Genomic DNA, 25687 nt, shown 5'->3' with positions numbered 1-25687 from the left:
ATAAAAGCACTCAGTCTCAGGCTTGGGTCCATTCTTTGGCTTCTTCTCGGCAACTGGCTTACCGGGTGCGGCAACTCCCTTGCCGTCTTTCTTGAAGTTCTTCTTACCCTTGCCTTTCTTGAACTTAGTGGTTTTATTCACCATCAACACTTGATGTTCCTTTTTTATCTCCACCTCCACTGATTTCAGCATTAAATATACCTCAGGAATGGTCTTTTCCATCCCCTGCATATTGAAGTTCATCACAAAGCTCTTGTAGCTCGGTGGAAGCGACTGAAGGATTCTGTCAATGACCGCGTCATCCGGGAGATTAACTCCCAGCTGAGTCAAGCGGTTGTGTAACCCAGACATTTTGAGTATGTGCTCACTGACAGAACTATTTTCCTCCATCTTACAACTGAAGAACTTGTCGGAGACTTCATATCTCTCGACCCGGGCATGAGCTTGGAAAACCATTTTCAGCTCTTCGAACATCTCATATGCTCCGTGTTGCTCAAAACGCTTTTGGAGCCCCGGTTCTAAGCTGTAAAGCATGCCGCACTGAACGAGGGAGTAATCATCAGCACGTGACTGCCAAGCGTTCATAACGTCTTGGTTCTTTGGGATGGGTGCGTCACCTAGCGGTGCTTCTAGGACATAATCTTTCTTGGCAGCTATGAGGATGATCCTCAGGTTCCGGACCCAGTCCGTATAGTTGCTGCCATCATCTTTCAGCTTGGTTTTCTCTAGGAATGCGTTGAAGTTGAGGGCAACATTACCGTGGGCCATTTGATCTACAAGACATATTGTAAAGATTTTAGACTAAGTTCATGATAATTAAGTTCATCTAATCAAATTATTCAATGAACTCCCACTCAGATAGACATCCCTCTAGTCATCTAAGTGAAACATGATCCGAGTCAACTAGGCCGTGTCCGATCATCACGTGAGACGGACTAGTCAACATCGGTGAACATCTTCATGTTGATCGTATCTTCTATACGACTCATGCTCGACCTTTCGGTCTTCCGTGTTCCGAGGCCATGTCTGTACATGCTAGGCTCGTCAAGTCAACCTAAGTGTTTCGCATGTGTTCCGAGGCCATGTCTGTACATGCTAGGCTCGTCAAGTCAACCTAAGTGTTTCGCATGTGTTCCGAGGCCATGTCTGTACATGCTAGGCTCGTCAACACCCGTTGTATTCGAACGTTAGAATCTATCACACCCGATCATCACGTGGTGCTTCGAAACAACAAACCTTCGCAACGGTGCACAGTTAGGGAGAACACTTTTCTTGAAATTTTAGTGAGGGATCATCTTATTTAAGCTACCGTCGTTCTAAGAAAATAAGATGTAAAACATGATAAACATCACATGCAATCAAATAGTGACATGATATGGCCAATGTCATTTTGCTCCTTTTGATCTCCATCTTCGGGGCGCCATGATCATCTTCGTCACCGGCATGATACCATGATCTCCATCATCGTGTCTTCATGAAGTTGTCATGCCAACGATTACTTCTACTTCTATGGCTAACGTGTTTAGCAATAAAGTAAAGTAATTTACATGGCGTTATTCAATGATACGCAGGTCATACAAAAAATAAAGACAACTCCTATGGCTCCTGCCGGTTGTCATACTCATCAACATGCAAGTCGTGATTCCTATTACAAGAACATGATCAATCCCATACATCACATATATTTCATTCATCACATCCTTTTGGCCATATCACATCACAAGGCACATGCTGCAAAAACAAGTTAGACATCCTCTAATTGTTGTTGCAAGTTTTTACGTGGCTGCTATAGGTTTCTAAGCAAGAACGTTTCTTACCTACGCCAAAACCACAACGTGATATGCCAATTTCTATTTACCCTTCATAAGGACCCTTTTCATCGAATCCGTTCCGACTAAAGTGGGAGAGACAGACACCCGCTAGCCACCTTATGCAACTAGTGCATGTCAGTCGGTGGAACCTGTCTCACGTAAGCGTACGTGTAAGGTCGGTCCGGGCCGCTTCATCCCACGATGCCGCCGAAACAAGATAAGACTAGTAGTGGCAAGAAAATTGACAACATCTACGCCCACAACAAGTTTGTGTTCTACTCGTGCATAGAAACTACGCATAGACCTAGCTCATGATGCCACTATTGGGGATCGTAGCAGAAATTTAAAATTTTCTACGCATCACCAAGATCAATCTATGGAGTCATCTAGCAACGAGAGAGAGGAGTGCATCTACATACCCTTGTAGATCGCGAGCGGAAGCATTCAAGTGAACGGGGTTGATGGAGTCGTACTCGTCGTGATCCAAATCACCAATGACCGAGCGCCGAACGGACGGCACCTCCGCGTTCAACACACGTACGGTTGGGGAAGACGTCTCCTCCTTCTTGATCCAGCAAGGGGGAAGGAGAGGTTGATGGAGATCCAGTAGCACGACGGCGTGGTGGTGGAAATAGCGGGAATCTCGGCAGGGCTTCGCCAAGCTCAGCGAGAGGGAGAGGTGTCACGGGAGGGAGAGGGAGGCGCCAGGGGCTGTGGTGCTGCTGCCCTCCCTCCCCCCCTCTATATATAGGGGCCCTGGGGGGGCGCCGGCCCTGGGAGATGCAATTTCCAAGGGGGGTGGCGGCCAAGGGGGTTGGCTTGTCCCCCAAGCCAAGTGGAGCGCCCCCCCACCCCTAGGGTTTCCAGCCCTAGGCGCAGGGGAGGCCCAAGGGGGAGCGCACCAGCCCACCAAGGGCTGGTTCCCATCCCCACTTCAGCCCATGGGGCCCTCCGGGATAGGTGGCCCCACCCGGTGGACCCCCGGGACCCTTCCGGTGGTCCCGGTACAATACCGGTGACCCCCGAAACTTTCTCGGTGGCCGAAACTGGACTTCCTATATATAATTCTTCACCTCCGGACTATTCCGGAACTCCTCGTGACGTCCGGGATCTCATCCGGGACTCCGAACAACTTTCGGGTTACCGCATACTAGTATCTCTACAACCCTAGCGTCACCGAACCTTAAGTGTGTAGACCCTACGGGTTCGGGAGACATGCAGACATGACCGAGATGACTCTCCGGTCAATTACCAACAGCGGGATCTGGATACCCATGTTGGCTCCCACATGTTCCACGATGATCTCATCAGATGAACCACGATGTCGAGGATTCAATCAATCCCGTATTCAATTCCCTTTGTCAATCGGTATGTTACTTGCCCGAGATTCGATCGTCGGTATCCCAATACCTTGTTCAATCTCGTTACCGGCAAGTCACTTTACTCATACCGTAATGCATGATCCCGTGACCAAACACTTGGTCACATTGAGCTCATTATGATGATGCATTACCGAGTGGGCCCAGAGATACCTCTCCGTCATACGGAGTGACAAATCCCAGTCTCGATTCGTGCCAACCCAACAGACACTTTCGGAGATACCCGTAGTGCACCTTTATAGCCACCCAGTTACGTTGTGACGTTTGGCACACCCAAAGCACTCCTATGGTATCCGGGAGTTGCACAATCTCAACAGACACTTTCGGAGATACCCGTAGTGCACCTTTATAGCCACCCAGTTACGTTGTGACGTTTGGCACACCCAAAGCACTCCTATGGTATCCGGGAGTTGCACAATCTCATGGTCTAAGGAAATGATACTTGACATTTGGAAAAGCTCTAGCAAACGAACTACACGATCTTTGTGCTATGCTTAGGATTGGGTCTTGTGCATCACATCATTCTCCTAATGATGTGATCCCATTATCAATGACATCCAATGCCCATAGTCAGGAAACCATGACTATCTGTTGATCAACGAGCTAGTCAACTAGAGGCTCACTAGGGACATGTTGTGGTCTATGTATTCACACATGTATTACGATTTCCGGATAACACAATTATAGCATGAACAATAGACAATTATCATGAACAAGGAAATATAATAATAACCATTTTATTATTGCCTCTAGGGCATATTTCCAACACATAGGCGGTACCACGGGCTTCCCGCATGTAAAAAGGACTACAGTTCGGCTCGACCTTACTTATCTTGAATTTTAATGGTTTATTGAGAATAACCAATTTTTCGCACGACAACTTCACCTAAGTTCTTATCTTTTATAGATGATAATCGTGCTACACCCTTCCAGGATACGGCACAACAGAGACACAGGCGCAGACGTGCAACAGGGCCCCGCTCAAAGGTTTCTTTTTAGATTAAGAACCTATGTACACCTTTTTTACTGTCTCTTGTTGCTTCACATCCTCCGGATACTCAGTATAACCGCGAGGGATGCTGACGTTATTGGCATTTTGCCACATCAGAATAATGCACGTACCTGGACACTCAGGGTTCATTATCAAGGGCGTTACTCAGCCCGGTATATGTTGTAAAGACCGAATACCTTAGGGAGTGTTCGGCGTCGCGAGTTTGGCCTTATATGCATCAGCTCCGAATCATGTCTTTGGTCAAATGTTGGGTTTGCCTGGCTCCCGTGTTTTGCTACCTTACGTTCCGCTCTATCAGCTAAGGTGGCACCGGGAGAACTACTACGATTGTGCCCTGGTTCATCCGGATGAGCACCTCAGTAGAGAAAGCCGAAAACTGACTGTCATGATAAAGCGTGAGACGAGTCAACCACTCGATGACTTAGCAAAATCTTCGGGATTCCTCCGCATTAACGAAGGGCCGGTTTTCCCGGTCATGTACGTACGCGCCCCGTACTCGGACGAGCGCGGAAGTACCAGGGGCTATATAGTAGCCCCACTGTCAAACTCCTATGGTTAAGTGAAAGTGTTAAAGCAATATAGTCCGATTGCCTCGTTCGCCGTGCTACCACCTCCTTAATGGACCAAGACGTTGGATCAAGTGTGAACACGCGCTTTTGCGAACACCCCTGCATTATATGCGTGGGGGCTGAAGCCGACGACTGCAAACTTTCAGGTTATATACATATATACATAAACGGCCGTAAAGGAGGCATCCTAATACTTTCAGGCAAAAGTATAAACATAGCCTTTATAATTCAAATAGCATTGTTATTACAATCGAGATACATGTCACTCGAACATGACACTCTTCGAGCACTGAGCCTCTATTAAACGAGCTCCTTCCAGGACTTCTTCAAAGTAGTGCTCGGCTGAAACCTGGCCTACGGCCGGATTCTGGGTTGCAATCGCAGTGGCCTTCATCTCCGCCCAGTATGTCTTGACACGGGCAAGAGCCATCCGCGCACCCTCTATGCACGCCGACCTCTTTACAGCGTCGATATGCGGCACAACACCAAGGAATCGTTGCACAAGACCAAAATAACTATTCGGCCTTGGTCCTTCCGGCCAGAGACGATCCACGATAGACCTCATGGCAAGCCCGGACAACCTATGGAGCTCGGTCCACTCGGCCATTTGCTCATTTAACAGCAGCGGACGCGCCGGAGCATTGAACTGCGACCAGAACAACTTTTCCACTTCGTGATCTTTTTGATCTTCGAAAAACTTGGTCGCATCAGCAGCACTTGCTGCCAAATCCAGGTACGCGTCCGCAGAACTCCATAATTGATCCAGAAGGGCATACTTAGGATCTCCGAACTTCGTCCGCAACAAAAAGGGCTTCCCAGCCATGATATTTCCGGCTTGACGTAGCTCCTCCTTCGCCGCTCGGATTTTAGAGCGGGTTTCCTTAGCTGCTACCATGGCTTTCTTCAGGTCCGCCGTCTTCGTTTGACTTTCCCTTTCGAGAAGCTCATAACGGTCGACGGCATCTTTCAACTCAACAACCATCTTGGCTATTTTCTCTTTGCTCTCGCAATGTGCAGCCTGTTCGGCTCTTAACTCTTCGACCGCCTTTAGGGCGGCCGCATCACTCCTCCTGGCTTGTTCCTTGGCTCGGGTAAGTTCCGCCCGAAGGGTCTCCACGGCGGCAGCTCCATCTGCAGTCACAGCATATTATAGATACTAGCATTATGCTCCTCTTAATATATGTTGACCACCGGAGAATACATACCCCGTGCCTCGTCAAGCCGCCTGTTTACAAGCACGATGTCGGCATCTGCCGCTTCAGTTCGGCAAACTCACCAGCCCGGCTAGCCACCGGACCTTCAGCCACCTGCACATGAAGGCGACATGATTATTACCTGGGACTACGATCCTCTGTTTGCCGCCTTTTTCGACAGCAACCAGAGTCTCAGAGGCTACTATCTACATAGGGCACACCTGGCGTGTGCGGTACCATCAAAAATACACATATTACTTTGCGTACCTCAAAGCCTCTCAGCAGGCTCATAAAAGCTTCATGCAACCCGCTTTCGGCGGATGAAATATTCTCAACTACCGAACCCATTAACGTACGGTGCGCTTCTGAGATAGCCGCTTGCTCCAGAAGATTCCGCAGTGAGTCTGGTCGCGCACCGGACAGTTCCGGACTCTTTTTGTTGCTCTCCTTAGGAGCCGAATACTCCGGACTTCGGGTGGCCGAAGGGTTACCCTCTGGCCTTGGCGGATCAGGAGAAATCCTCCGTGACGACACCTCAGGGTCGTCCGCTTCACGAGGCAGGGAGGCACGGGGAGGCGTTTCGCTCTCCATCATCTCCGGAAGAAGATCCTCCGAAGACGAACTCTGTCGAGAAGGGCTACGATCCGAACTACAAGACATACGTCTCGGTTATTGTTCTCAGAAATGAAGCAGGGTATATTTACTATAAAGTACTTTTGTTTACTTACAGCTCGGTGGAGGGTTGGTCCCCTTGCGGGTACTGTGCGGTAAGGATGCCCTCCGGGGTAGGGCCCCCCGACAAAGGTTTCTTCCCTTGTTTGAAAAACCATTGTTTCCAAGTCTTCAGAGGCGGCCCTCTTCCTTCCTTGGGGAGAGGGAATTTTAGATTCTTCTCCCCGGTTATCCTCCTTCGCGGAGGCACTAATTCCCCCGGTTTGGATGAATAATGAGTGAGGCTCGCTTTCGGCTTCTTTGTTCCTCCCTTTATCTTCCCCTGATGGCGCTTGATAAGGCGCAAGCTCAAGCATCCTGGCTAGTGCAGGATCCGGTGAGCCTTCGGGAAGAGGGGCCGAACACCTGATCATTTTCGCCTTTTTTATCCAGTCCTGGTCAAAAGGCGACTTTTCAGAATGATGTTGTGGAAAATTAAAAGACAACATGTTCGGCCGCGGAATTACTTACTTGGGTGTCTGGACGATTGCAGTTCAGACCCCGCATCCTCGGTGGTGTCCGGACACTTTATTTGTGATCCGAAGAACAATCCATACATCTCTTCGAGCGTCGCGCCGAAGAATTGCTGAATAGTTCGCGGTCTTTCCGGGTTGAACTCCCACATACGGAGAGGTCGACGTTGGCATGGCAGGACCCGACGAACTAGCATGACTTGCATTACCTTGACAAGGCTAACATCTCCCTTGAAGAGATCTCGGATGCGTCTCTGCAACGTCGGCACATCATTAGCTGGCCCCCAGTCCAGCCCTTTGTTGACCCATGACGCCAATTGTGGCGGGTGGCCCGGACGGAAGGCGGGGGCAGCTACCCACTTAGCGCTTCGGGGAGCGGTGATGTAAAACCACTCCCGCTGCCATAACTTGGATGTCTCCGGGAAGGAACCCTTTGGCCATGGAGCATCGGCGCCTTTGTTTATTATGGTACCTCCGCACTCTGCGTGTCGCCCCTCAATCATCTTCGGCTTCACATTGAAGGTCTTGAGCCATAAGCCGAAGTGTTGGGTGATGCGGAGGAAGGCTTCACACACGACGATGAATGACGAGATGTGAAGGACGGAATCCGGAGCCAAATCATGGAAATCGAGCCCGTAGTAGAACATAAGCCCTCTGACAAAGGGATCAAGACTAAAGCCTAGCCCTCGGAGGAAGTGGGAAATAAATACGACACTCTCGTTGGGTTCGGGAGTGGGGATGACCTGCCCTCGAGCAGGCAGCCTGTGCGAGATTTCGGCGGTCAGATACCTGGCTTCTCTTAGCTTCTTGATGTCCTCCTCTGTCGCATCCACCGACCTTGAAGGTTGGATCCGGACATGACTGAAGGTCCGAAGCGCCTAGCCTGAGCCTTGGGTGTTGGAACTCGAGGTGGGGGAAGGATTCGATTGAGTGCGAGAAGGGAAGGACATGCCTTGGCCCCTTTATAAAGAGGGTGAATATCAGGCGTCCTCCGCGTGGCCGTTTGGAACTTGCCTAAAATCGAGGAGTCATACCAACAGGCACGATTGGGTTACCCATACCCGTATTGATGAGAATCCTGTGATAAGGAGAACACGATCTCTGCTTCGACAGGACGTGCCAATAAAGCCGCCTCGCAAGACATGCAGTGGCAGGCTGGGAGAAACGGTTCGAATAATGACCAGGCCGTGGTGTGATGTCACGTTATGAAAAGCTGTCAGCAGATTAGATTTGTGGAAATATTATTCTCTCTACGGTGGTATGTGGAATTTGTTTTGCAGAACCGGACACTATCCTTGTGTTCAAATTCTTTTATGGGATATTCGGAGGAGGAACCCGCCTTGCAATGCCGAAGACAATCAACGCGCCGGACTCATCGTCATTGAAGCCTGGTTCAGGGGCTACTGAGGGATTCCTGGATTAGGGGGTCCTCGGATAGCCAGACTGTATACTTTAGCCGGACTGTTGGACTATGAAGATACAAGATTGAAGACTTCGTCCCGTGTCCGGATGGGACTCTCCTTGGCATGGAAGACAAGCTTGGCGATACGGATATGTAGATCTCCTCCCTTGTAACCGACTCTGTGTAACCCTAGCCCCCTCCGGTGTCTATATAAACTGGAGGGCTTAGTCCGTAGGACGAGAACAACAATCATACCATAGGCTAGCTTCTAGTCCGTAGGACGAGAACAACAATCATACCATAGGCTAGCTTCTAGGGTTTAGCCTCTATGATCTCGTGGTAGATCAACTCTTGTAATACTCATATCATCAAGATCAATCAAGCAGGAAGTAGGGTATTACCTCCATCGAGAGGGCCCGAACCTGGGTAAACATCGTGTCCCCCGCCTCCTGTTACCATCCGCCTTAGACGCACAGTTTGGGACCCCCTACCCGAGATCCGCCGGTTTTGACACCGACAGGGACTCACTCTACCGCCCATCCTCACATAGCCGAAAGACGAAGCTCGTCGGCGCGCCACAGAAGAAGAAAACTTCGGGAGTCCCCACCAAAAGCTTCCCTGGCACTACACCACAACACTTAATCGGGGGCAGTTAACTGCCGGGAGAAGTTGCTGAATGAGGGCAAATTATCTGCCGGGACATTTGTTACTGCCGGGACATGTACTCCAAGGCATACAAACTACCGGTAGAACTCGAGCCATCGGGGCATTCACACTGCCGGTTTGTATGCCCCGATGGCTCGAGTTCTACCGGCATTCACACTGCCGGTTTGTTTGCCATCGGGGCAATATACACCGCAGCACACATGGTTTATACCTTGAGCATTAGTTCGGTTATGCTTACATTTTGTGAAGGTTTGTTGCTCCTACTTGTGAAGCCATATAGTTGAGTTTGTCCGTATCAGCTATAATAGAAAAAGTATATGGTCCTATTTCAGGTGTAAGAGATAACTCCTATTTCAGGTCTAAGAGTCAGTTTATAAAACAAAACAAGAAAAGGCTCGGGTATACTAGGTCATATGGAAGATTCTTAGAATGTAGGCCATGTTTCGTTAAAAAAAAGAATGGCATGTTACTGACGTTCGCTTTCATTTCTGATCCATCTGTAAAAGATAAAGATTGCAAGCAAGATCACCGCCCAAATATGAACAATTTAGAATCTTGAAACTTATGCAAAGTTCTTCTCCTAACAAAATCTTGAGGATTGGAATTTTTCATCAGCTATTTTGATTATGTTTTCTGATTTCCCATGCCTTAATTTTTCTATTGGTTGATTATCAAAGTTATGAGTTGATGAAAACTCCAGTAATTACTCCTTGTAATTTTGCATATGAAAAGAACACTATTAGTTCAGTGATTCTATTCTATATACATTCCTCCAGCTAGAACTTATTTTTAAGCTCGGAACCATACAGAAGTGGTAGCACTGAATGTAGGGCCTGTTTGGATACAATGGCTGTGCAAGCAGTGACAGTGGATTGGTTTGATGAATTGATGATAAATTGCGCTGGAATTTGTTAATTCTTCGGGTGTAGGATTTTTTTTACTCTATTAGGATTTCATTTATATTTGTTCCAGTGTGGGTTAAAACTCCTTACTGTTTCAGTAAACTGCATGCTCTTGGTTTTCCCCACTGACCTTTGTTGCTCTGACTTTGGCACCTGGGTTGTGTGGCAGTACTTGTTACATGCAGGTAGTGTTAGAAATCAGCACTAAAATTCCGATTTTTTCCCCATCATTGCTGCTTAATTAGCACTCACATTTCTTCACTGAAGGATAGAATCATGGAGTGATAGAAGCTTTGGGAAAGGGCTGGAGCTCTAGGGCTTATGGTGGTTCTGCCTAGAAATTGTAACAAACAATCTTGTCCCTAAAATTTAAACATAACTATCAAAAGCCTCTCAGTGTTGACATTGTAGTTAAACTGTATCCTGCTTGGAGTAGTACACCTTATATTGTTAGTGTATATTATTACTCAATGGTTTTGAATTAAAGCTATTCATTTCTTCTATTACACTCTAAATGAACTTCTACTAAACCTGATAAAAGAGAACACTACAACAACCACTTAAAAAATAGTCATAGCTACACAAGCATGTAATAATATGTACTTATTGGTATATTCTACCAAGGAATATAATTCAAGCTACTTGCCATTGTTTTATTTTTGCAGATGGAGGTGGATTATAATGCTTTGGCGATAATAACACCAACCTTACAGCCATCTCGTTTACGAATAACTCTGACAAGGTAATGTAACTTCCGTCTACTGTTAATATTTGTACAGACTTTGCACACTATATTTGGATGAGAGGTAATATAAATTTGCTACTGTCAATATGATAAGAAAAGGACATGTTCTCTACTAAAGTAGAGATGTTACTAGTTGCTCTATGCTTCAGAACATATTCAGCTGTTGTATGTGGCCATGCGGTTGTTGTATGTGATTGTTGTAACATCTTCCTGTTAATATTTGTACAGACTTTGCACACTATATTTTGATGAGAAGTAAGATAAGCTTGTTACATGTTAAGATGATAAAAAATGGACTTGTTCTCTACTATAGTAGAGATTACTCTAGAAATGTTACTGGTTGCTCTATATTTCAGAACATATGCATCTGTCGCATGTGATTGTTGTAACTTCTTCCTTAAGTTCTGAGTGCATCTTTTGTATGTAACATCTTCTGATTTTTTGCAGGTTTCCCAAAGGTACACAAGTTCACTAAGGTTTGGAGGATCTTCAAGCTGCTGGAGATTTGGAAGACCTACAATTAAGTTGGAGTGATAATGTCATATGTATTGTTTGTGAACCCAAAGACTTGCTCTGCTCATTTTGGTTGTGTGGCACACATCTAGAAACATATGTACATCTCTTGTGGCACTACTTTATTTTGGTTGTGGCAAACATATATGTACTCCTTTTGTGGCACAACCTCGTTATATAATGGTCGTTTTGTTTATTGAATGAAGTTTAAGATTTTGATGAAGCCTGCGTGTTACTTTGATTGAATGCATGTATAAATTGTGTGATATGTCCAGATTGCCTAGACATATAATGGATGGATATTACATAATACGGATGCCTAGATTTTTTTTTTCTAGCCAAATCAATTTGCTGGCGTAATATCTGACGGGTAAATGTGCTTGTGCAGGTAGTTGGACTGCCGGTAATTGTAGTTTCACTTGCCCTGACCAATCTGCCGGGAGAAAATTGACTGCGGCAAATGCATGGGCCAGGGCAGAAAAACCGCCGGGAGAAGTTTATCTGCCGGGACAAGTAATCCCCGGCAGCTGTTCTCGTGGCAGTTCTATCTGCCGGGAGAACCACAGTCCCGGCAGTTTATCTGCCCTTTAAAGAGCCTTCTCCCGGCAGTTTTTGTGTCCTTACATCAGTGTTGTGGTGTAGTATGGATGATACCCCGCCTCCGACTACTACAATATTAGGTATTCTTCGACCCCCCCCCCCCCCCCCCCCTCCTCTAATGGCGGCGGCCATCTTTCCCACTTCGCCCTCCATTTGAACTGTGGGTAACCTTTTTTCTCGTTTTTGTTGAATGCGAGTGCCGATGAACTACGTTTTAGTTTAATGTTTATTCAAGTGCCAATGTTTGAGCGTACTTCTAGTGGAATGTATAGTAGTATGCGCTGAACTTTGAAGTTTAGCATTATTTTGGTTGAATGCCCGTTGGATTTTCAGTTTGGGAGTTTGAATGAAATAAATAAAAAGGACGGATACATAGAGCGAGGTGCCCCTTGGCCTTGGGTATCATGTTAAAATGGCGTCCTCCCTCCTGACGTGTCTGGGATGGACAAATAAAGAGGGAAATTTGAGTATTTTTCCGTTGGAGAAGACGCCAAAGATCGTCGGCTGTTTTGTCTGGCAGTAGCCGCCCGCTTTGCCGTCGTCGGCCTTCTTGCTGCCGACGACGAGGACCAGGACGCCGGCGTTGAACCATGGCCCGAACTGAAACCGGTCCACGGCTGCCCGCCTATTTGTACCACACCAACAAAGGAAAAGCAGCTCGTAAGTTACCGTATAAAGCGAAGGAAAGCGGTTTTCCCCAAAGGGCGTCCTCCCTTCCCCTCCCCATCTGCACACTGCCGCCACGTCACTGCACCGCCGCCGGGACAGCTTGCTTCCCCGCTGCCTCGCGCCGCCGGGATCCGCCTAGGGCTCGCCTTCCCCGCTCGCCAGGAACCCCACCTCCCGCCGGCCGCCGCACCGTTCTCCGCCGGTAACGTCGCCCCCCTCCATGCCATGTGGGCCCCGCGGCGGCTACCTTTTTTTTCAGCGCCTAAAATCTTTGACATCTCTTCGCAGTCAGAGGAAAGCAGCAGGCCGCAGCCAAAGCGGAACAGCGCGGGCCGAGGAAGGGGTAGGTGAGGAGGAGAGAGGTGGGAGATGGCCGGCGCTGGGAGGAAAGTGGCCGTCGCCGCCGTGCAGTTCGCCTGCACCGACACGGTGGCCGACAACGTCGCCGCCGCCGAGAGGTATGGATTCGCCCAGGTCCCGGTGTCTCTCCCCGTCTGTAGTACTAGTAACCTACCCAACCCAAGAAACCAAACCTCCAACTATTTTATCTGACCGCAGCCGGTGAATCTTACGGTTTAAGCAACATGTAGTATTTTTATTATCTGTTGCTATAAAAGAGCAGTATTGTGGTTTGTAGGATTTCGGTGATTGGATTTTGATTTTGCTAAGTATGACTGAGATGAAGTACTCCAATTCCTTGCGTCAGGCTTGGATTTTACCATGGGCTAGCTGTGTTAGGTTTTGGGCTGCGCTTGTGTTAATTTCATTTCCAACTAATCTCCTAGCTCTGAGTTAGACACTGAAGCTACATAATCTCTTGGATCTCAATTGCTTTGTAATTGCACACCAGATCTGAATTACGTTTTAAGGGAATAATTACAATGTTCTGAGCACAACTTGCTTTTTACTCGACCCAATGACCTTTTATACCAAAAAATTAGTGTTTCTCATATTCCACAAGCTGTTCCCATACTTTATACCTTCCACTTGATCTGATCTCAACAAGTGCCTTTATCTACTGATTGTGCGCTTCTGTCTGACTAGGGTATACACTATACAATGAGAATATGCTTCTTTTTGCCGTTTCGAAAAACTGATGCCGATAACAGAATATCACCTGATACAAATTCCACCGAACGAAAATTAAGAAAACCAACCAATGGCAATCAGTTGCTCCTGCTTTATTAATAGCCTGTTCTAACCGCAAATACGAGGTACTGTGTCATAAGCTTTGTACTATTACACATGGGATCTTGTGTATTCCATGATAAAAATGAGAGCGCCATCCATTTGCACTAGGTAGCCTGTTTAGTGGCTCTGTACAGTAACCATCACAGAGGACATCCAGTTGGTGTGCCTCACCCATATCAGCAGTTATTGTTCTTTCTCCATTTCAAAACATGTATTTTAAACCATTTTCGTCCACATATTTTGGATAGACAAACCAAATGAGTCAACTGGGAGTGAGGACTTCACTTCTCCACAACAACCTTGTCATTCCAAAGAAAAAAAAAACTTGGTGATCTACATATTTATTTGTTTTTAACCGTGACTGGCCTAATGTCTAAATGAGTCACACTTTCTGTTGCCGTATGTTAACTGTTTTGTTTTACATGTGTTAACTGTTTTCATCATTGACTCTGGGGATATTTTGTTCTAGCTCTGTAGTGATGATTATTTTGATAAGTATTCACCCTTAATGTCAGGATTAATTCTCTTGCCACCATTTCTCTTTGCTAGCGAGCATCTTTGCATGAAAAGTAACAGTGCAGAACCAGAGTCCATGGTTCGTAGTTCACCTTTTCTAAGGACTGTTTGTTAGTGCTACACGTATGGCATTTTGTGTACAATTTGTTTGTGAAGAGGCTAATCAGCATTGGATAATTGCGCTTAGTCATCTTTTTTATATGTGTAGAGCCACTTTATGAAGCTGCCATATGCTTTTTCATTCATTGTAGGCGTGTAGCAAAATCATGTTGTAAAGATTGTAGTGCATCACTTCTCTTGTCAAAATTACACTTTTCCATAGTTACATGCACATGGAAGATCTGGAATGTGCTTCTGACTTGTGGTACTGCTAGAAACTAAGAGTTTTGTGGTCTCCAACTATTATTCACAGTGACAAGAAAGGAAGCTATTTCCTATGGTTTTTTTAGTTGTCACTCGTATCTGTCACGGGGAATACAAAAGAACCTGAATTGCTAATCATTTGTATTTCAGGTTGATTAGAGAAGCTCATAAGAAAGGCGCGAACATCATCCTCATTCAGGTAAACCCATATGATAAATAAATGTGATGTTCATTGATGAGTGACAAAATTTACGCTTGCAATATTTCTTTCGAGGCAGGCATGGCAGACATATGAATTCGGATGTATATTCCGCCTTTAGTTTCACAGCAAAACGAGGACAATAAGACATATTTAATTCTCCACTTACATTTGTTAAATTCTGTAGGAGCTATTTGAGGGGCACTATTTCTGTCAAGCTCAAAGGATGGATTTCTTTGGGCGTGCCAAGCCTTATAAAGAGAACCCGACTATAATGAGGTAGGGTAGCTTGTTGTGCTTGAAGCATGTGGACTGCTGGCTAGTGATATTTTCAGTCAAGTGTCTGCAATATTTATACATACACTTCGTTTTTCATTGTCCATAGAATGCAAAAACTTGCAAAGGAGTTGGATGTTGTAATACCTGTAAGTTTCTTTGAAGAAGCGGGCAATGCTCATTATAATTCCGTGGCCATTATTGATGCTGATGGCACCGATCTTGGTCTATACCGCAAATCACACATTCCAGATGGACCAGGTATGACTTTACAGTAGTGTTCGCCTAATACAGTATAAATTCTAAGTGCACTATCTGATCTAGATAAGCGCTTTCTTTTGTCAGGTTATCAAGAGAAATTTTATTTCAACCCGGGTGACACTGGATTCAAGGTAAACATTATTCAGTATCTGTATAAGATACCACTTTTGGTTAAACAAGATCTACATATTGTAGCTGTGGCTATCATTGTTATTGTTAGGAACTTTCTTAGTAAGACCACCTTTTGTTGATGCAGGCTTTCAAAACCAAGTATGCAACAATTGGTGTTGGTAAGTTAATTTTATTTGCACCGATACCATTTATTTATGTAATTTTGTCACAGTAGCTCTGTTAATGATCAGCGTGACCGATTAGTAAATTTGCAGCTTTGCCTATCATTACTGACCCTGTCATCCATGCCTTGGTAGGAATTTGCTGGGATCAGTGGTTCCCAGAGACCGCAAGGGCTATGGTGCTACAGGGGGCAGAAATATTGTTCTATCCCACTGCTATTGGTTCTGAACCCCAGGATATGAACCTGGACTCCCGCGAACACTGGAAGCGTGTCATGCAAGGCCACGCCGGCGCTAACTTGGTACTGTTAGCTGTTCTGTTTAATGTCCTTAAATGGACCCGTATCTTCTTTCACGAGTCTAAAAGACATTTCTTCTATTTCTAAATGTTTGTACCAGTTGGTTCAAGAGTTCTCACGGTTTCGTGATTCACCTTAATGTGCCCAACAGGTTCCTCTGGTTGCTTCTAACCGGATAGGGAAGGAAACCGTTGAGACTGAGCATGGGAACAGCACCATAAAGTTCTACGGGAATTCGTTCATCGCAGGTAATTCACAGCTTGTGTGTGTATTTTACAGAGGAAGGTGCAACAATAAAAGCATGACTGGTATGATCATTATGTACGCCTGTGTTCGTGTAGGGCCAACTGGAGAAATCGTGAAGCTCGCAAACGACAAAGATGAGGAGGTGCTGGTGGCAGAGTTCGACTTGGACGAGATCAAATCCACCAGACACGGCTGGGGGATATTCAGGGACAGGCGTCCTGATCTATACAGAGTGCTGCTGACGTTGGATGGCAAGACATCATCATCATCCTAGGTTCCACTTTTTTGAAGAGGACACGAGGTCCGCAATACCGGGAGAACACCAAACGGTAGATCGATCTTCTTGTCTAGCTTCGCCCTGCATAAATAGTGATCGGCCTCTGCGTTTCCAGCTTGGTGATTTTCGACCGATACATAACATGAATAAAAATACCGTCATGTGATGATGATGTGACCGGAACCAGAATATTTGAAATGAAAGCAATATGAAAATGATGCATCGCTGCTTCACAGTTGCTCAACCAACTGTGTAATGCAGACCTATCAACCAAGTGTCACATGTGTTGTGCTCCTTTTTCATCATCAAACCAAGTCGATGCAGGGTTCTTGTGAGCCTAGAGTGCTTTGCAGCCTGTACTTAGTAAGTCCATTTGGATGAACCTTTTTTTTGGGTGCACTTAGTAAGTATTTTGATTTTTTTAATAATCTATTAAAAAAGGCCAGTTGGGCGAATATAGGAAAAAACGCCTGTCGCAGTGGTGGGGCTGGGGCGAAATCTGTCACGTCCCCAATGCAGAGCCAGTCCTCCTTGCTGAATGCTGACGGACGATGAACGGGACGCGGTCGACCCCACGTACGACGGGCCCACGGGCAGTGTGTTCCACTTGCACACTTTCTCTGAAATCTCATCCCCAATTCCCCTCGGCCTCCTCCCCACCTAACTGCTTCATCTCTTGCCTTGTGCTTGACAATTCTTCCGCACCCACGCACAACCGCAAGAAAGACCTGAGCATAGTACGAGCTAGCATGGCGGAAGCTCTGCTTCTGCCGGTGGTACGCATCACGGCCGGCAAGGCGGCCGACGCGCTCGTCCAGGGCGTGGCCGGCATGTGGGGCGTCGACGGCGACCGCCGCAAGCTGGAGCGCCAGCTGCTGGCCGTCCAGTGCAAGCTGGCCGACGCGGAGCTCAAGAGCGAGCTCAACCCGGCCGTCCGGAGGTGGATCAAGGACCTCAGGACCGTCGCCTACCAGGCCGACGACGTCCTCGACGACTTCCACCACGAGGCGCTGCGCCGTGAAGCCCAGGTCCGCGAGTCGACCGCCCGCAAGGTGCTCGGCTATTTCACCCCGCTTCTGTTCCGTCTCACAATGAGCTGGAGGCTGAACAGTGTCCTCAACAAGATCAATCTGCTTGTCGCGGAGATGAGCGCTTTCGGCCTGGAGAACCACGCGGAGGCGCCGCGTGTCGTTCTTTGCCGGCAGACGCACTCGGCGCTGGACGACACCGCGCAGATCTTTGGCAGAGATGCCGACAGGGAGGCGGTGGTCAACTTGTTGCTCGGCCAGCAAGATCATCAGAAAGTGCAGGTCCTGCCCATCTTTGGGATGGGCGGTTTGGGCAAGACCACGCTTGCCAAGATGGTGTACAACGACCCCAAGGTCCAGCAGCATTTTCAGTTACTCATGTGGCACTGTGCGTCGGACAGCTTCGAAACCGCTGCCCTTGTGAAGTCCATCATTGAGTTGGCTACGAGAGGGAGATGCGACATTCCGGACACAATCGAGCTGCTGCGAGGGAGACTTCAGGAGGTCATTGGCTGGAAAAGGTTTCTGCTTGTTCTTGACGATGTTTGGAATGAAGTACAGCAAAAGTGGGAGGATACCCTGAAATCAGTGTTGTGCTCCGTCGGCGGTTCTGGAAGCGACGACTCGGAGCCCACGAGCAGCGTCTATAATGGGCACGCTTCAAACCCATGAGCTGGCACATCTGAGTGAAGAGCACTCGTGGAAACTGTTCTCAAGGAAAGCTTTCAAGGAAAATGTGCGTGAGCAGGCAGAATTGATGTCGATCGGCAAGCGTATTGTCAGCAAATGCAAGGGGCACCCTCTTGCTCTGAGTGCAGTGGGGGGTTTGATGAGTTCAGAAAGACGAGCCTGGGAATGGGAGGCCATTGCAGAAAGCAGTATTGGGGATAGTGTTACAGGCAAACAAGAAATCATATCCATACTAAAATTAAGCTATCGGCACTTATCTTCTGAAATGAAGCAGTGCTTTGCCTTCTGCGCGGTCTTCTCCAAGAACAGTGAGATGGAAAAAAGCATGTTGATCCAACTGTGGATGGCTAATGGGTTTATTCAAAAAGAGGCAGGAATGATGGATTTGGAGCAGAAAGGCGAATTTGTTTTCAACGAGTTGGTTTGGAGATCCTTTCTTCAGGATGTGGAAGTGAAACCATTTGATGACCCAGCTTCAAGGCATGGTTTGGTTGGATGTGGGATGCATGATTTAATGCATGACCTAGCAAAAGATGTTACGGATGAATGTGCAACTATACAAGAGTTGATTCAGCAGAAAGCATCTGTAAAAGATGTCTTTCACATGAAAATATCATCAGATGAATTGGAACAATGCCATGGATTACTGAAAAGTAAGGAATCTCTCCGAACTTTGTTAGCACCGTCATCATCACAGAAGGATCTTAGCAAGTTAAGGCTGACATCATTAAGAGCATTATGTTGCCGTGGCCTTCATATCCGACAACCCATAAATACAAAGCATTTGCGATATCTTGACCTTTCTCATTCTGAAATTGTTACATTGCCAGATTCGGTATGCATGTTGTACAACTTGCAGTCGCTGAGACTCAATCATTGCCACAAGCTCCGATATTTACCTGAAGGCATCAGAACCATGAAAAACCTCCACCATCTCTATCTCTTTGAGTGTGATAAACTGGAGCGGATGCCCCCAAAGATTAGTCAACTAAGCAACCTGCACACGCTAACATCGTTTGTTGTGGACACTGGAGATGGTTGTGGAATTGATCAACTCAAAGATCTAAAATACCTTAGCCACCGGTTGGAACTATACAATTTGATAAAAGTAGAGAGTGTGGTGGATGCAAAAGAAGCCAAGCTCTATCAGAAAAAGAATCTAAGTGAACTGTCGCTATGCTGGGGTCGTCGAAAATATCATGGGCCTCAAGATGATGTTGGTAACATGGAAGAAGTATTGGAGGCTCTTGCACCTCATAGTGAGATCAAGGTATTGGAGATACATGGTTATGGTGGCACTAAATTCTCGTCATGGATGATGCACTCTCAGATGTGCCAGTGCCTAAGAAAACTCATAATCTTCAACTGCCCAAAATGCAAACATCTCCCATCGGCTCCGCTGTTGGTCTCCCTCGAGTATTTGTCCTTAGGCTACATGGATAGCCTGACCATAATATGCAAGGACACTGATGTGGAGGTTGAAGGATGCAATGCGTCTCATCAGATCTTCCCAAAACTAAAAAGAATGGTCTTAGAAAACTTACCAGAGTTGGAGAGATGGACAGAAAACAGTACTGCAGGGGAACCTCATAGCTTGGTGATGTTTCCTCTGCTCGAAGAGCTAAGTATGTATGCCTGTCCGAAGGTTGCAAGTGTTCCGAGCAGCCCAGTTCTAGAGAAGCTGCGGATAATGGAAAGTTACAGTCTTCCAATCAGCTCAATCGCTCATCTGACAACGCTCTCTGAGCTTGAGTTTGGTGGAGAATTCATTCGTTCTGCAAGCATGCCTTTGGGCTCTTGGCTATCCCTCGTGAAATTGAGTGTTAGCTCACTGGGTGATATGATGCTGCCTCCAGAGGACCAGCAAAGCCATAGGCCCTTGGAAACCCTTCGGAGTATGTGGCTATCTGGTCCCAATTGCTTTGAAACGGCATCCACTTTGTCAAAATCGCACCTGCTGAGGCTCCGGGAGTGCTTTGGTTTTGTTGAAGAACTGTGCATTTCTGGGTGCGACGAACTTGTCCATTGGCCAATGGAGGAGCTCCAAAACCTGACTCGTCTCCGTTTTCTGCGCATTAGCTCCTGCGTTAAGCTCAAGGGGAAGGGCTCGCCGTCTGATAAAATCCTTCCGTTGCCCCAGCTGGAGATGTTAAGCATTTACAACTGTGGCAGCTTACGGTATATTCCTGAGGTGGCTGCATCCCTTGATGAACTAGTGATAGGAGAATGCACATGTTTGATGGCGCTGCCTTCAAATGTATCCAAGCTGAGGGTGCTCCGGATTCAGGGCTGCAATGGCTTGAAAACTTTGCCCAATGGCCTCACCTCTCTTGAGCAGGTGACAATTGAGAGGTGTACAGGGATAGAAAAATTCCCGCAGGACCTCCTCCAACGGCTCCCAGCACTCAAATCCTTGAAGATAGTTGGTTGCCCCAACTTGCAAAGACATTGCAGACAAGGTGGGGAGTATTTCCACTTGATTTCCTCTATTCCACATAAGGACATTCCAGCAGCAGAAACTGAGTCTGGCAGGATGAACCAGACGTTTTTAAAGAGGTTAATGCCCTCCTGCTGACTCTCAAGTCTCAACTGAGGTGCGTTTGCTCTCTTCTGTTATCTATACTCTTTTGTGCTTCCTTATGTGTACTTGATTGAATGATTTGTGAATACCTGGAGCTTATTCTTTGCTTCTACTTCTGCAGCAGCGTAGGATGAATGCGGTGTTGCGGTTTCATGAAGAAAGGGGCAAAGAGCCAAAGACTGACCTTGTCATCCATGCCTTGGCAGGAATTTGGTTTCCAGATACTGCAAGGACTATGTTCTACAGGGGGCAGAGATATTGTCCTATCCCACCGCTATTGGTTCTGAACCCCACGATATGAACCTGGATGGCGCTAATTAGGTACTTTTAGTTGTGTCATAGTATTCTGTAATATTTATTCCATTTCTAAATGGTTCTACCAGTTGGCTCAACAGTTTTGTGAGTGACCTTTAAGTATGCCCAACAGGTTTTCCTTGTTGCTTCTAACCGGATAGGAAGGGAAACTGTTGAGAGACTGAGCATGGCAACAACACTATTTAGTTCTACGAGAATTCGTTCATCGCAGGTAATCCAGCTTCAGTGTGTAGTCTTAAATTACAGAGGAAGGTGCAACAATAGAAGCATGATTGATATGTATGTGCATATGCAGGGCCAACTGAAGAAATCGTCAAGCTTTCAAATGACAAAGACGAGGAGGTGGTTGCAGCAGAGTTCGACTTGGACGAGATCAATTCCTGATATATACAGCGTGCTGTTGGGGTATATTCAGGGACATGCGTCCTGATCTATACAAAGTGCTACTGACGTCATCATCCTAGGTCCCACTTCTATGAGAAGGACATGAGGTCCACAATACCGGGAAAACAGAGGGTCCAGGAATAATACATCTGCTGCACCAAATGTTGAGGTATCTCTGTGTTTGCAGCTTGGTGGTTTTCCACCAATATAGCATGTAACGATGTGACCAGAAACAAAAATGTTTGAACATGAAGGATAATAATTATAATTGTTGAAACATTTTGATTATACTCATACAGTTACTGATTTTAGTTACTGACAATGAAGTAGTGGATCATAATTGGCGGAATCAGCATCTTTGACCCCCCAAGATACCATTTGCTTTGGCTGTGATGCAGACCTATCAACCAACTGTCACATGCCGGGTGCTCCTTTTTCATCACCAAAAACCAAGTCGATGCAGGGTTCTTGTGAGCCTAGAGTGCTTTGCAGCCTGTACACACGCTCATCCTTAGCTGGGGAGCATCATTGCGACTATGTCGAGGACAAATGCGTCTTTCTCTTGCTGATTCTTGTAACTGAATCCTTGACCCGTGCATCTGCTTCTTCTTGGACAGACAGAAGAGGAAGTAGCAGTAGATCGACGATGGATGCAAAAACTGACCAATTTTGTTGCGATATTTACATCTCTTTGGAAGGACACTCTTAGGACTCTTTGTCGATAATAACTCAAAACTTATTAAACCAAGAAACTAAATCCCTGTTGTGTTGGTTCTTCTCTTTTGACTGTTATATTGCAGTCTGCTGGTTGTTGCATTCCTCCTCCTCATCATCATCAGCAAGATGGTGATGTTCCTCCGGCTCCGGGTGGGCAAAGTGGAGCTTGAGGCGGCCGTCCTCCCGGCAGGCGTGGAGCAGCTCCCGCGACGGTATCCTCACCTCCCGCAGCACCAGCCGGCCGCCCCCGCGCTGCGCCCTCAGGTACTGCCACGGCTTCCCGGCGGCGCCGATGACCGATATGGGCGGGGGGAACACCCTTTTCCTCGCCGGCATCAGCGTCTCCTCCTGGTCGTCCTGCTGCCGCCTCTTGCAGTCTTCAATGTCGTCGTCGGCCACGATGTCGCCGAGGTCGAGGTCGCCCGAGCTCTCGGAGCTCTCCGAGCCGAGGCCCTCGGTGCAGAGGCCGGGGTGGCGAGACGCTGCCGCCTTGGAGCTGGCGCCCGAAGGGAGATGGAAAGGTGGTAGCGGCGGCGGCGGCGGAGGAGGAGGAGGTGGAGGCATGACGAGGCCGTTGATGATGGAATAGTGGTCGTGGATGATGGGACAGTGGCGGCGGCCTCGGGCGCTGTCGTCGAACGCGTCCATCGCCTGCGCCGGCGGCGGCGGCGGCGGCACCAGGCCGCCGTCGTAGCCGTAGGCGCATGCCGTCGCGGCCATGCGCGCGCTCGCGCGTACGTGGTGGTGAGGTGAGGTGGAACACTGGAACTCAAACTCTCTTCTCTAACTCCGTTGCCTGTTGGCGCGGTCGACGGGGTCCGCCCGTCCGTGGGTAAATTATAGGGGGCGGGAAGATATGGGGGTCGGGACTCGTGGCCAGCTGCAGAGTGGAGGGGAGGGGAGGGGAGGGCGGTGGCGGGCGGCTCCGTGCCCGTCATGATAATGCTATCGCCTTCGGCTACGTACGGTTTTGGGCCGCGAGAAACAGATACTGCTTTGCTGCTTGCTCTGCGGCCCCTGCATCATGGGTTCCCGATCGATCGGTCGGTGTGGTCTCATTCTCAACGGCTCCCATTTGCATGTATTTCGGCTGCAGAATCGTGCAGCATTCGTAGATGATTGATCTGTAGCCGCATCACGTAAGTGTAGGTATGGGCATGATACCGGCGGCCCCTCGTTTTTAGCGGCGCAAGCAACATCTGGTGTAGAGTAGCTACGTTGCTTTTGACCAGAGTGCTTATACCCTCCATGCTCATATATATCACAATAATATTTTGATCACGGGATCAGAATAATATTCTGATCACAACCTCAACTGCCTGAATAACGCGCTTGAACTTCCCTCTGTACGAACCCGACCTTCGGGCTATCTTCGCAACCGTGTCTCCCCGCGCGAATTATTCTGGTTAGTTGTGTTCTATATGATGTTAGTGTAATCTAAAAACGTTTTTAGCAACTAAATACCCGTTTTTAATAGGAATCTCGCTCGTTGGCGGATTTTGCTCTCGGGTTGTGATGAAATTGCGTTTTTTGCAATTTTATTGTCTGAGTTGTTCGACCTGAACTTCTCTCAGTGCTAGGTTGAACTTCCGTCAACATTGTACAAATGTGGCTTGCAATATACCGTTGGAAAGCCATGGACACCGGTATCATGACCCAAGTTAAAATTTTGGCAAAATTTAAGCGGTTTAAGAGCAGTTTTGAAAACCGTTTATTCTTCATACAAAAAACGTGAATCGTATTTTCGATCGCATTTCTAAACAATTTATCGGAATGAGGCAAATAATATGGCATTGGAAAGCTACTGTAAAACCACTCCTTCCACATGTTGAAAGTTTTCTCTAATTCCCTATGAATAAAGAGTAATTTGGAAAATCGTAGAATTTCGCAAACCAAACAGCAGAGTTCGTATTTTTGATGCCATTTCTAAACGGCTAATCCAATTGAGGCAAACGATATGGCGTTGGAAAGCTTATGAAAATGCGCTACTTTTTCATTTTAAAAGTTTTTTCTAATTTTGAAAGGTTTAAAAGTAATTTAGTAAACGATACAAGTTCCACAGAGTTTGTATTTTCGAGCTAATTTTTTAACCGTATGTCCGAATGCAGCAAATGATATGGCGTTGGAAAGCTTGAGGAAATGCGAAACTTTTTGGAATATATTGTTTCTCCCAATTCCTTACAATTTTAAGTGAATTTTGAAAATGGCTAAAAACGTATTTTCACCGTAATTTCTACAAACTTTATCGGAATGGGCCAAGTAATATACCGCTGAAAATCTATGGAAAATACGACACTTTTTCATGTTGATGGTGTACTCTGATTCCTACCACTTTTCAAGTAATTTCAAAAACGGTGAGATCATTCGTTCTGCCTTTATCGCGAAACAGATTCTTCGAAAATGCACCGCGTGAAGAAGTTGAACTTCGCGGCATGTCTACTTGAACTTCACTCTGTTTTTTCACGTGTTTTTTTGCTCGTAGCTCTCCATCCTCTCACAAGAACACTCACCGGAATTGAGCAAGTGATATACCGGTCGAAAGCTGTTGTAAAGACGCAACTTTCCCGTGTTAATCATTTTTTCATAATTGCGACGGTTTTAAAAGTTTTTCATCCGAAATTCATTAAGTGTAGTAGTTGAACTTCCTGCTATTTTCATGTTGAACTTCCGTGACGTATTTTCGTTTATAATTTTCTCATTTATTTGTTAGTGTTACACAAATGATATTCCTTTTGTACAAACCTTTCTCACAATAATTTTTTTAACTTTCTCCGACTGAGTATTTGAACTTATGACAACAAAAAAAATTGGACCTTGCCTTTTAATTCATTTTTCTCATATTAAACACATTTATAATTTGATTTTTTATTTTCTTTTTGAAATCAAATTGTTCCACAAATAATAACTGAACTTTTTCATGGATTGAGAGAATTATTTTAAAATGCAGAAAAACAATTTTTTTTTGTGTGTTTTTGAACATGGAAATACAAGGTGAACCTCTCCCGCAAGAATTTTTGAACTTTCCGGACAGAGCACTTGAACTTCTGTCAACAAACCTTTTAAGCTTTTATTTTTCTATATTTTTATTCTCACCTGAAATGCATTCCTTGCAGTAGTTGAACTTCTCGCTGTTTTCACTATGAACTTCTGTCACATTTTTGTGTATACGTCAAATTACACACAATTGAAGGTTGAACGTCCTTTTTTGCCATTTTAAAATATGTAATTGGATGTCGAACGTCCCGCAATATAAATTATGAGCCGTGCACGGAGGTGCACGTGAACTTCTTGCAACAAATATGAGGTTTTTATATACTTCGAACTTCTCTGTTATTTCAAATTGAACTTCTTAGTCTTATTCTTAAATAAATGTTTTCAAATAAGCATCAACCATTTTTTTAAATTG

At 46.4% G+C, this 25687-nt stretch overlaps 2 protein-coding genes and 1 pseudogene across 2 annotated transcripts; 2 read left to right on the top strand and 1 right to left on the bottom strand.

The window, feature by feature from the left end:
- The first annotated feature begins 12572 nt into the window (after positions 1 to 12572).
- Positions 12573 to 16836, top strand: LOC109780412 (N-carbamoylputrescine amidase). Its single transcript, XM_020338996.4, has 10 exons — positions 12573 to 12847; positions 12934 to 13103; positions 14866 to 14914; positions 15102 to 15193; positions 15300 to 15451; positions 15536 to 15582; positions 15708 to 15741; positions 15880 to 16046; positions 16195 to 16291; positions 16385 to 16836. The coding sequence occupies exons 2-10, from the start codon at positions 13015 to 13017 to the stop codon at positions 16561 to 16563; spliced, it is 906 nt and encodes a 301-aa protein (XP_020194585.1). The 5' UTR covers positions 12573 to 12847; positions 12934 to 13014; the 3' UTR covers positions 16564 to 16836.
- A 195-nt stretch (positions 16837 to 17031) lies between these two features.
- On the top strand, positions 17032 to 21841 carry LOC109780414 (disease resistance protein RGA2-like; annotated as a pseudogene).
- Positions 21842 to 22211: 370 nt separating this feature from the next.
- LOC109780413 (uncharacterized) lies at positions 22212 to 23122 on the bottom strand. Its single transcript, XM_020338997.4, has one exon. It carries the CDS (start codon positions 22999 to 23001, stop codon positions 22354 to 22356), a length of 648 nt encoding a protein of 215 aa, XP_020194586.1. The 5' UTR covers positions 23002 to 23122; the 3' UTR covers positions 22212 to 22353.
- Positions 23123 to 25687: the final 2565 nt, after the last annotated feature.

Source organism: Aegilops tauschii, chromosome 5 (genome assembly GCF_002575655.3).
Source record: "Aegilops tauschii subsp. strangulata cultivar AL8/78 chromosome 5, Aet v6.0, whole genome shotgun sequence".
In the NCBI taxonomy this organism is placed as follows: domain Eukaryota; kingdom Viridiplantae; phylum Streptophyta; class Magnoliopsida; order Poales; family Poaceae; genus Aegilops; species Aegilops tauschii.
The sequence above is the reverse complement of the archived record's forward strand: the minus strand, read 5'-3'. Positions and strand labels throughout refer to the sequence as shown.